Source organism: Mytilus californianus, unplaced genomic scaffold (genome assembly GCF_021869535.1).
Source record: "Mytilus californianus isolate M0D057914Y unplaced genomic scaffold, xbMytCali1.0.p SCAF_5, whole genome shotgun sequence".
Taxonomy (NCBI): Eukaryota; Metazoa; Mollusca; class Bivalvia; order Mytilida; family Mytilidae; genus Mytilus; species Mytilus californianus.
Genome location: NW_026262701.1, coordinates 75529031 through 75542474, shown reverse-complemented (window position 1 = coordinate 75542474; position 13444 = coordinate 75529031). Strand labels below are relative to the sequence as shown.

Here is a 13444-nt window from a genome sequence, read left to right as displayed (position 1 = left end):
CTTACTAGAGGCCCGGATGAAACGATAACTTACGGGTTTTTTGTGTAGTTTAGGTAACCAATACATAGTGGGGACCTTCAAATGTTCTGAAGAGGCCTTAAGCTGAGCTGTGGTTGTGACATGAGTATTTACTATATGACCCTCTGTGGAGCGTACGGCCTTGAATGTTGTTATATGTATAATTTCATTCTTAAGGACTTCCATGTAGTATTTACGTCATACAAACCCCACATTCATGGCTGCTTTGTCGGCCGGTACGAACACAAAACGCTTTGCGAGTACTTTAATTTTGTTTTTAATCCTAGAAATGGGCGTATTACTTATTTTTTTATTTATTTCTAAATTATTTTCGAAATGTGATATGCGAATATCAACAGTATTCAGACATTTTTTCAAATAGGAATCAAGTAAGTTTTTGTCAGATTTTTCCCGTTTACACCATTTTTTACAATAGGATGAAAGACCATCTTTATAATCAAACTATACCTACTATTTTTTTTTCTATTTTAAAGATCCGAAATCACCAAGTTGTTAATATTAACGGCCATCCCTTGCAATTATTAAAAGTAATCATTAATGTACTATTTTTCTTCAGTCTCATATAATTTGTTTACTGAGTTATGGTTAAATTTGCCATAAATTGTATCTTTTTTTTAAAGGAGACATTCTTCCTGATTTGCAGCGTTTTATTTTTATTTTGAGTGAATGATCACTGGAATAAAATTTAACAAAACACAACCTAAGGTTGATTGTATTTAAGCTTGACTTAGATTGATATTTTATTTATTCACTTTTGTTCTGTAAAAAAGTTTAAATAATTATAGGTTTCCCCATCTTTCGGTCGCAAGATCACCTTCAAAATATGTTTTAAAAAAGACTAGTTATTCAAGTCGCAATCAGTAAAAGAAAGGCGACAGATACCAGAGGGACATTCAAACTCATAAGTTGAAAATAAACGGACAAACAACATAGAAAACTAAAAACTGAGCAACACGAACCCCAGCAAAACTGGGAGTGATCTCAGGTGCTCCGGAAGGGTAAGCAGATCTTGCTCCATATGTGGCACCAGTCGTGTTGCTCACGTTAGTACAAACCCGGTAATAAGTCTAATTCGGTAGGTCACATTCTGGAAAAGGGGACGGGATTGTAGTAACGACATTAGAAACATATCCGCTATCATCTACGAAACGGATATTCCATAACGGTCAACCAACTCGTGATGGCGTCCGTAAAACTTACAAAGAGATGGCTTTGTATTTATTTATCTACACGAAAAAATCAGTCCCTCCCCGTGATCGACTCTCTCACTCGCGAAGTCCTGAATTATCAGCGTTGTGAATCTATGAATTTTATTGATGCTCTCTGGGTGAGGGAGCCTGTTAGCTGAAATCTTATCGAGCTAGGTAAATTCAAAGCTAATTCCTAATGATTATTTGACGACTTTCCATTGACTAGGCCTTTTTGGCATTAATGTATCCATCGTAGAGCGCAGCGGAATATAACGATTGAATTATTCGGGTATGGTGTTAAAGTGTTGTTTTTTTTCTTCTATTTTATTGTAAATACATATATAAATGTATCTTCTGTTATTTCAACAATCATGAGATCAAGAGATGGTATTGACAAACTGATGGTTTAAATTGCCAAGCATGTCCTAAGTCAACACTTTGTGAGTGGTTTCTTTTAGGCATATCAAAATGGGTTTGTCCTAAAAAGTATTCGGGAATAATGTATAACTTATCACAACTTCAGACTTTATCTTTGAACTCGATTTATAAAACATTAACATGTGGTGATCGAAACGTGACACGGGGATGAGGACGACGACACTATGACACGACTATCTTTTCTGTCACAGTGGTAAAGTCAATTAACTAAATAATACGGATAATATTTACATGTTTATTCATAAATGTACATTTCTTCAGAATTATTGACAAAGCTACATTTGTATATTCTTGTTAGGATTTTGAATTGCTGGTTTGATGTCTGGTTTTTGTACACTCTATAACTTATTGTATACATATTCATTTTCAACTCAGTTAATTTGTGCAGTTTACCTTGTCTTTGTACACATACATAGATATAAATAGCCCGGTCACTATATGATTTGGCATAAACAAAGAAAATTCCAACTCTATAGAATGTACCATCAAATGCTTCTTAAAGGTTAACAAGTATTGAACATATTTTATGGATCACCCCAAGACTAATGCTTCTTTCGAAAAATAAATTTAACATATAATGATAATTAGAATAATGAAATATAAATATTTTAATTTATCGGGCGTAAAAAATACCATGTATTCACTACTGATCATATGAATGTAAAATACTGATGAATTTGTAGTTAAAGTCAGTTTATATCAAATGAATATGTACAGAACAAACAATTATTTCTATTTCTAATTGACACATGATTTTGTATATATATTCCTGAAAAGTACGTCATACATTTGCATAAAAAAACTAACAATTTTGATATTACTTCGATGTTTAATTAAAAGTTATATTTGTACTGTCGTATGTATATTGTACGTGGTAAAACTATTAAACTATATTTGATTTTGAAGATATGCGTGCATGTCATCAACATAGTGACCCATTTTTTTCGTTGAAAACAAATACCTGAAACATGGACTATGACACAATATACATGTATCTACTTAGTGTAGTACCTATAGCATAGCCTGTTCACAATACGTAAATTAAACTAATCTTTTCCTTTTAACTTTTGACAACTCTCTAGTGTTGACCTATCTCTGTCGGTAACTTCTGTTTTTTCTATCTGATCTGCTAAGTCTTTATATACAGGTTCCTTTTGTAGAGCTTTGAGAAATTCAGTATATCCAATTTCTTCATGTCCGTGTAACAGAATATCCATCAATGATCTGTTCTTTTCCTTTTGAGTTTTACAAGATTCTATCTGTTCACTGTCATCAGGTGAGAAAACAGATTTTGATATAAGGTAATCTACTATGGTAAGGTGATGTATCTCTTGTATTATTTTGCCATAATTCTTCTGAAGACGAACTCTATATAATGGAACAGCCCACTCCAATGATTCTACAAATATTTACAAGTTTATATAACAGAACCATTCATGTTGAAAATCCCAAAAATGTTGTGTTAACTTTCAAGTATGCATTTATGTAGACACTAAACTGATCATCTATCAACCCTTAAAACAATACATTCATTATATACAAGCAATAACACAGAGAATTTTTTAAAAGACATTTTTCTTGAACACTATTTCATTAACTTTTGTTTTAGTAACTTCAATGGTTTCAAAGTAAAGGTTTTAAAACAAGATTGCATGATTGATTATTAATGATTAATTGTGGCGACCAGTTTGTATTGATTTTGGAAAGAACAATCGACCTTCAGAAGGAAAACTGCCAATCGTGGTCATTTACAATAGGAAACGAACGCACCTGCTATGACTGGGTTCAAACAGACAACCTCAGTGTTGACATACTAGTCATCGCTGTACTAATAAGACAATTCGGCCACCGAAGACCTTGCAAAACAATAATATTTGTCCGCAGTACACCATGCCTTGCTAACACTATCACATGTCCATGTGCATTGAACCGTAAAATCGGGGTCAAAACCATAATTTTAAAAAAACTTCATATCATAATGAATATGTGTACTAAGATTTAAGTAGATGTAAGAACGACTGCATTGTAAACTACTTTATACATATTCAAACCTGATGTTGGACAAACTGATGGATGGGCAGACGGAATAAAGTACAAACGCATATACCAGAAAGGATAATGCCCCTCTTCTATCGAAGGCGGGGTATACAGTTACAAAATCTTCCGACGAACACCTCGGACTCGGAGTGATGGCAATACCATGACTTGCCCTTACGATCAGGTGAGCTGAGGATATGTAGGAAATAACGTCATCAACAATCAAACAGAAATCTAACACCACACAATAAGTCATTTACAGATCATATAAAGAAATCCAATACAATTGCCTTGTGTCTATATAACCCAGAAGACATTAATTGCTTTTAGATAATGAAATTGATAATAACTTAATAAAAAGATGATAGATGCAAAGTGATGTCAATCGTTCAATCACACAATATAGCATGAGAATTTCAATTGCAGTATCTTGTGTTATAGTATTATATTACATGTAACTATATATAAATATCTGAATAATTAATTATAAATTAGACTCAATGTAAGTTTCTTATTTGATGATAGGACAAAACCGCACATACAACCATACCTTTATTTTCAGAAAGTGCTGGTGTGGAACTTGAACTCACATCATGTGAATCGTAACTCAGTTTGTTTGCTAGATCTGTGTAACCACTGTTTTGTAATGCATCAACAAAAAATAAAAACGCCTGCTCCTTCCTTGTAATCACTATCTCGAGCAATGCTTTATTCTGATCACCCTGTCGTGGATGGTGTTCAATATAGCGTCTATCATCTGCTGATATCACCAGGTGTGTCATCATTTCATCTAAGATATCGCTTATAACTATATCCTGTATGATTTCATCACGATGATCGTTAATTCTATCTGTAACATTTATTAACTGGTATTTAATTAGATGGAGACATGTCTGTGCATATTGCTATGAGATGTTGAAAGGCAATTATTCAATAGACAGGTTACCACAAATTCATATATATATATATATAACGGGTATTTTCGACAGTAAAACTGGGTTTTACGTAGGACAATTTTTAAGTAAAAAGTGGTTTCTCTACTCTAATGTAAAATAAACAAAACAGTTCATTTTAGTCATTATTTCGATTTAAAATCTTCATAAAATGAAAATTCTGTGAAATGATGTTGTCTTTTTTGGCAATTTAACATTGTCACATCATAGAAATGTTTATGACGTCATACAAAAAACACCGTGCGTTTTAAGGCTTTGTGCACGCTTCAGAATATAACAACATTTGACCAAAAAAAATGTGTAGGTAAAAAATGTGAGTTTTTGTTTATTTTTTTAAGAATTCAAATTGCAATATATTCCGAATGTAGGAATGGCGGCTCCCCTTATTTACAGAGAGGTAAATTGATAATTGTACGCTGGTTGTCTGTTATAAGAACATTAGATACAATATATTGCCTAATAATTTATTTTGTTTCAAGTTCCCTTAACACAAACAATTCTAAGCAGTACACAAGAAATTGTCCATAGGACACTTTTCCCCTCCTGCCCTTTATTTCTATGTTAAGTAAAACATAAAATTGGGTTCAAATCCTAGTTTTGGAAACATTTTAATAGCTCACATCATAGTGAACACATGTACAAAGTTTCAAGTTGAATTGAAGTTGAATTATCGTTAACTACTTTAACCAACAATTTTTACCTGGAAATGAACTGATTTTACACTATCAAAATTTCAAGTTGGGTGAACCATGACATCAGGCTAAAACCTGGACTGGGGCATACCATTTCAAAATGTTCACATCATAATGAACTGGATAACTGAGTTTCCAGTCCATGTGACTACAAATTACAGAATATCATAAGCGGGCATAACAAATTGTTTACTTGGCCTTTACCTGTAATATCTTCCATAGCTGTGAAAGTATTAACATCTATATCTTCTATTATATCCTCCAAGCAATCTGCTCCTCTTTCAATGTTGACTAAAGCCTGTGCAAGCGCCTCGATTGTAGGTTTCAGTTTTTTGTCTTCCCTCCATCCCAGTAATACTTTCTTGTTCTGAGCTGCCAAGTCACTGCAATGATTGTTTTTTATATTTTCTAATTCTGCTACAGATAAACCTAGTTCTGTTCCTAGTTGAAAGAACTTTTGGCCAATTTGTGGAGCTAAGGAATCTATAATTTCATCTGTTGGAATACAGTCTAGGATTTCATCAGGAATATCTAAAAGAAAAAAAATCATTGAGTAAAATTCATTATAAAATCTAACTGCATATAAGAATTGGTGGCACTTTAAGTTTTACATTTTATTTCATGTTGTTTTTGCTTTCGATTTGAAGTTTGGCTGATATAAACATGATGACATGTAATGTGTTTAATATACTTGATATACTTATGTAGTCTAAGTTTTCAAAATTAACCTTGTCCTTGTCAAACACTATATATATTACTCATTCTGTTTTATTTAATTATTATCATTCTGTTAAACAAGATACTTGCTTAAGAACAACTCATCTTGCCTGTTATAAGTTTCACAGTGACTTTCTCTTTTATTTAGCAATCATGTAATGTAATTATTTTTCGTGAGAAGTCCATTTGAGATGAAGGTAGTGAAACTTCGTGGTATTTTGTTGATAAGATTTAAACACATAAGTAGATGTTTGCACTAGATGGTTGTGAGTCTTATAAAATCTAATCTAGATGCAAACTTTGGATATTACTAATCACACGACAACAAAAGTAGTGGCTTGTTCAAGGTTGGCGTAGGGGAAGTTCCCCCTTTGTTTGGGTAAGAGGTAATTTTTTGGCATAACATCGTCCAACATTGTTTTTTGCGTTATATGGTACAAAAATCTAATGTAATGTTCATAGGCAAAGTATAATATGAGGCCTTCAAAAATAATTTTCAAAGAAGTCTTATGATTATTTCACACAAATGTCAGTATTATTGATACTGTGAGTTAATAGCTAAATGTTATTAGATAATACACATGAATGTATGGAGTATATATTGACGAGAAAGCAACGCATTTCTATAATAATATGTAAAGAAAAATACAGACTCTAGAGGCTACAAAGAGCCTATTTTGCTTACCTGGTTATATATATGCCAAATATACTTTTAAAACCTATTTAAACAACTTAGTTTGCAGCATATAGCTTGACTGTTTCCGGGATTTCTCATATTTGAAACAGTTAGAAATAATTGTCTTTGCCATCGGTAATTTGGTTGATTTGAACAGAGTGAACAATGGTCGCATAAAAGTACCTCATACATAATTTTTCACAAGTTTTGTTTGGAGGATCATACATGCACATTGTAGTTTAAGAAAAAAAGAAAATGTAATTCGTTTCTATATAGGCACTTTCATAGAATTATGGCTGCGTATGTGAGCACGCCAATCGGCAGATGATAAATTTCTGTTGTTCTCCAAAGTTTGAAAGATTTTGCAGAACAAAAGTTTTAAAACTGTCAGATTATAATCATTAATCGCATATCACGACATGTTTCTTATGTTTTTCTTTGCCTTATCTCTATGAAATAACCTTTTTATATGTTTCATATCTCTGGCAAGTTTTGTTACAATCTCCTAGTTATGAAAGGCGAAAAAAAGATGTACCTACAAGGTCAAGTTGGAACAAGATAGCATAAATAATAAATTGTGGGGTGTCTACTAATTATAATGCAATTTGTTTTGGTAGTTATATCAAACACGTTTAAGAAAAAAAAAGAAATTTAAAAAACGGTCCGTTTACAATAAATAAGTCAATACTGCTTTCTGCATCTCCTAAAGTTGGTGCCGCTGTTTAGTGGATTTCTGTCTTTAGTTTTTCTTTTTTAGGATTAACTAATTTGAATTATATTTAGTTTTTTTGCCGTTTCTGTGATTTTATTGAAAATTTGTTTTGATAGATCTTTTACCTGAAATTTCTTTGTGAAATTACATGTCATTGACTAGTTTTCAAAGAGGATTGTCCAAAGCGTAAACACTGCAATTTAGGTTTACAATTTTGTGCATTGGATAGATAACGTTTTTTTACATTTAAGACGCGAAACAAGGTTTTGAAGCTTACCTGTCTCTGCTTTTGTGACTCTTCTCACCTGTGAAAGAAAATGTTAGACCATAACATAGTTGAGCGCTCACAGGCATGTTAACATCGCGTTGTTTTTGGTTTGTTTAGGTATACACCTGACTGGTGGTTTTCCCTTTTGCGTTGTATCTAATTCCATTTTCTCTCTCCTATATTAGCTTCTGGGTTTAACTCATTGGTAAAGGCCGTAGGCTGACATGTAAAAGTTCAAAAGCTTTTGATTTGGTCTTTAGTGGATAGTTGTCTAATTGGCAATCATACATGTACCACATCTAAATTGTATATACTGTTTATTTGCAAATATCTTTAATATTTTTTAAACATCTTCGCATATACATGTACATCAGGTGTAAAGTTGAAAAATAATTTTGTGTTTTTGACATTTTTTGTGTCATCATGTTAACCAACAAAAACATGAAAGATACAGAGTGGACTAACATTCAATTTTTTGTTTATCAATGCGGACTCATTATTACGTGTATCTGTGGGATCATAATTGTTGAGGAGTTCTGTGATAAAGGTGAGCCACAAACAAGCTTTTTTTTACAGAATTCTAATTTCCTAATGACATGTATGCGGAATGTTTGAAAACTATCCATAGAAATCGGTACCAACAAAAATAAATTGATAATACACATTATATCAATAATTGATTTCAAACATGATTTCATGTATGATTACTGTTTACCAGTTGAAATGCCGTAATCCTTGGATTAATTGAGAAACAATTATACAGATAAATCCAATGCAATAGCAATTGACCAATTATCCATGTAGCATCAACACATTTTGTTTGATATTTCAGTTTGATGGTATACTACAACCTGACAATTGCAAATAGTTTGTTTTTGGTAAATCACAAATATTTCAAATGACTTTTCAATTTTTTAAATTAAACAAGTCCCTGTCCAATTTAATCAATCACTCAATGTGTGGTTAATTTCAGAATGTACAAAATAGTTCATAATATCTTGCATTTTGACGTTATCATTTAAAGTGAACGAATATTGAAATGCTTTAAATATGTATTTGTACTTACATAACATAGCGTATGCGCTGTTAAATTCATTTTTCCTAGAACATCAGCCAGCACTTTAAACTTTCCTTTTGGATTTTTCCTTTTCCATTCAATCAAAAATAGAAATGTTGCAATTTCTATTTCCTGTGGATGATTATACACAATTTTTTTCCATTTAGGAAGCATTCGTAGATGTGTTGCCAATTCATGCATCTTTTCTGGCTCACATTTAGATGAAAAACGCAGCAACTCTGTATCACTTGGGATCTGATTCAATGCATCTACACTTAGACCTAAAACATAAAGAACAACTATGACTATCAGATTTTCAAATTGATCATTGAATTCACTATCTTCAATTTTATGCAACTGACATATTTCATAAAATTGCACAACCAAATTCTATACACACACTACCACTGAGTTAGTGCAACTACCATTCCAAACAATTACAATCTTTCATTATGTTCCTGCAGCCAGAGCAAGGCTATTGACAGGATCAACATGATACATTGTTATTGCTAGTTTCCAGGTATTAACATTATTTCCTGCATAGTAGCAAATTTCTCCTCTAAGGAGCATCAATCCCAACAAAATATTCCGATAGACTGATTTTTGAACTCATCCAACGAATTGCTGAGGTTGAACTTTGATTATGTCTGGGGTTTTTTTTTTGCTCACACATTGTTGTCAATATAATGGAATTCTATGCAACTGTCATACAAGTAAGAGGTTTAGCTAGCCATAAAACAAGGTTTAATCCATAATCTTCTACACAAGGAATATGAAAATTGTTTTCCATTCGTTTAATGTGTTTGAGTTTTTTATTTTGCCATTTGATAAGGGACTTTCCGTTTTTAATTTACCTTGGAGTTCTTTTTTTGTTGTTGTTATTTTACTTTTCAATATCCCCTGCACTGTATTGATTCATGCAATTATTCAATGCCATAGAAACGAAGGTGACAGCACAAGTAAAGCCGACATTGAGATATTTCAATCTAGCTTCTACTCACATTCATGTCCAGTGTACAAAGTAGTACCGATTTTGTCGACATCGCAAAGTAGACAATGTCGACACAATATTGTACAACATGGTCGATATCGTTTCATACTCTTGTCTACATCGTTGACATTGACGATATCGCGAAGTAGTCAATGTCGACACGATATTGTACCACCTTGTCGATATCGTTTCATACTCCTGTCTACATCGTTTACATTGACGATATCGCGAGGTAGACAATGTTGACACGATATTGTACAACGTTGTCAATATCGTTTCATACTCTTGTCTACATCGTTGACATTGACGATATCGCGAAGTAGACAATGTCGACACGATGTTGTATAACGTTGTCGATATCGTTTCATACTCTTGTCTACATCGTTGACATTGACGATATCGCGAGGTAGACAATGTTGACACGATATTGTACAATGTTGTCGATATCGTTTCATACTCTTGTTTTGGTAAATTGTCATCCGAAGTTGTTAATTAGGCTTTCCACTTTTCTTTGGAAAGACCTATTGTACTTGTTCTGATTATTAGGTCATTCCACTTTTCTGTGGAAAGACCTATTGGTTTTCTTCTGATTATTAGGTCTTTCCACTTTTCTGTGGAAAGACCTATTGTATTTGTTCTGATTATTAGGTCTTTCCACTTTTCTGTGGAAAGACCTATTGTATTTGTTCTGATTATTAGGTCTTTCCACTTTTCTGTGGAAAGACCTATTGTATTTGTTCTGATTATTATTATTATTATTTTTTTTTTCCCGCCAACTTTTGAAATTTTTGTTTCGCAATATGTCGCTTAGATATTTCTCATATTGTATCGTATAGTTTATGCGCTTTTAAATTTCACCCTGCTAAGCCAAACAATTATCTTTGTAAGAGTTATCTCCCTATTCACTGTTTATCAAGTGTGTGCATCTCCTTCGTAACAAAAAAAGATATTGACAAAATTCTTTTTCTAAATTGTTCGTTACATCCTCAGGAATTTTCGGCTAATTTGGATCGAAGCGATTCGATGAAATTTTATAGGAGTTATCTACCTTCATCAAATAAATTTGTCGTTATGTTTTTGCTACTCATAAACTGTAAGCCGTATAAACCTATAGTCTTTTTATTTAAGGTCCTTGGATCCTAACTTCGAAAATGAGGTCAAGGTCAAAGGTCAAGGTCATGTTCTGAATTTTGTCTTTTGCTTGTTTTTGCATTTTCTCCGATATTGTTAATGTTATATATGAAAGAACAAGTGCAAAATGTTTGTTATATTGTGATGAAGATATGATACATTTGGTCTGAGACAATCCAGCGACATCTTATTGGAGTTATTGCCCCTGAAATGTTTTATTCTAAGGTAAATGGATTATTACTTCATATTGGTACATGATAAAGCCATAAGATCTTTTGCAAAATGTTGGGTGATATATGACCTTGAAAAATGTCAACCGGAAGTGACCTTGATTGAACCGGAAGTAGACATTTTTGCACTTATTTCATGTAGAAGTACATAGAACCCATATATTTCTTGAGTGTCATACATTAATCTATCATTTGAGACCGGGAGTGATATTTTATAAACCGGAAGTAGCATATTATCTCATTTTTTACAGGCAAAAGTATATATAAACCATATAAATGGAATCAGTGTAAATAAAGCTATCATATGAGACCGAAAGTGACATTTTCTAAACCGGAAGTAGCCAATTATCTTCCTTTTTACAGGCAAAAGTATATATAAACCATATATTTTTGGAATCAGTGTAAATAAATCTATCATATGAGACCGGAAATGACATTTTCCAAACCGGAAGTAGCCAATGATCTCCCTTTTTACAGGCAAAAGTATATATAAACCATATATTTTTGGAATCAATGTAAAAAAGCTATAATATGAGACCGGAAGTGACATTTTCTATACCGGATGTTAATAATTATCTCCCTTATTTCAGGCAAAAGTCTATAGAAACCATGTTTATTGAATCAGTATGAAGAAACCTATGATTGGACGCCATTAGTAGCTTTGAGTAAACCAGAATTATCTTCTCATTAATTGTTTGGAAAATTGATGTGGAAAGACCTTCAATTGTTCTTTGAACAATTGGTTTTTAATTATTATTATTATTTTTTTTTTTTTTTTTTTTTTCCGCCAACTTTTGAAATTTTTGTTTTGCAATATGTCGCTTAGATATTTCTCATATTGTATCGTATAGTTTATGCGCTTTTAAATTTCACCCTGCTAAGCCGAACAATTATCTTTGTAAGAGTTATCTCCCTATTCACTTTTTATCAAGTGTGTGTATCTCCTTCGTAACAAAAAAAGATATCGACAAAATTCTTTTTCTAAATTGTTTGTTACATCCTCAGGAATTTTTGGCTGATTTGGATGGAAGCGATTCGATGAAATTTTATAGGAGTTTTCTACCTTTATCAAATAAATTTGTCGATATGTTTTTGTTACTCATAAACTGTAAGCCGTATAAACCTATAGTCTTTTTATTTAAGGTCCTTGGATCCTAACTTCGAAAATGAGGTCAAGGTCAAAGGTCAAAGTCATGTTCTGAATTTTGTCTTTTGCTTGTTTTTGCATTTTCTCCGATATTTTTAATGTTATATATTAAAGAACAAGTGCAAAATGTTTGTTATATTGTGATGAAGATATGATACATTTGGTCTGAGACAATCCAGCGACATCTTATTGGAGTTATTGCCCCTGAAATGTTTTATTTTAAGGTATATTGATTATTACTTCATATTCGTACATGATAAAGCCATAAGATCTTTTTCAAAATGTTGAATGACATATGACCTTGAAAAATGTCAACCGGAAGTGACCTTGAGTGAACCGGAAGTAGTCATTTTTGCACTTATTTCATGTAGAAGTACATAGAAACCATATATTTTTTGAATGGTCATACATTAATTTATCATTTGAGACCGGAAGTGATATTTTATCAACCGGAAGTAGTATATTATCTCCCTTTTTACAGGCAAAAGTATATATAAACCATATATTTTTGGAATCAGTGTAAATAAAGCTATCACATGAGACCGAAAGTGACAATTTATAAACCGGAAGTAGCCAATTATCTCCCTTTTTACAGGCAAAAGTATATTTAAACCATATATTTTTGGAATCAGTGTAAATAAATCTATTATATGAGACCGGAAGTGACATTTTCTAAACCGGAAGTAGCCAATTATCTCCCTTTTTACAGGCAAAAGTATATATAAACCATATATTTTTGGAATAAGTGTAAATAAAGCTATCATATGAGACCGGAAGTGACATTTTCTAAACCGGATGTTGACAATTATTTCCCTTATTTCAGGCAAAAGTCTATAGAAACCATGTTTATTGAATCAGTATGAAGAAACCTATGATTGGACGCCAATAGTAGCTTTGAGTAAACAAGAATTATCTTCTCATCAACTATTTAGAAAATTGATGTGGAAAGACCTTCAATTGTTCTTTGAACAATTGGTTTTTAATTAGGTCTTTCCACTTTTCTGTGGAAAGACCTATTGTATTTGTTCTGATTATTATAATTATTATTATTATTTTTTTTTTCCGCCAACTTTTGAAATTTTTGTTTCGCAATATGATGCTTAGATATTTCTCATATTGTATCGTATAGTTTATGCGCTTTTAAATTTCACCCTGCTAAGCCGAAC

General features: G+C 32.3%; 1 protein-coding gene across 1 annotated transcript in view; it reads right to left on the bottom strand.

Annotated features, from left to right (window-relative positions):
• Positions 1–1888: 1888 nt before the first annotated feature.
• The window catches only part of LOC127701420 (uncharacterized), an 80508-nt gene continuing 68952 nt past the window's right edge, over positions 1889–13444 (bottom strand). Inside the window, exons 9-13 of the mRNA XM_052205288.1 lie at positions 8789–9060; positions 7732–7759; positions 5554–5880; positions 4255–4554; positions 1889–3066 (exon numbers count right to left, since the gene is read on the bottom strand). Coding sequence (XP_052061248.1) covers positions 2714–3066; positions 4255–4554; positions 5554–5880; positions 7732–7759; positions 8789–9060 — 1280 coding nt within the window. The 3' untranslated portion in view covers positions 1889–2713. The remainder of the gene's footprint in view (positions 3067–4254; positions 4555–5553; positions 5881–7731; positions 7760–8788; positions 9061–13444) is intronic.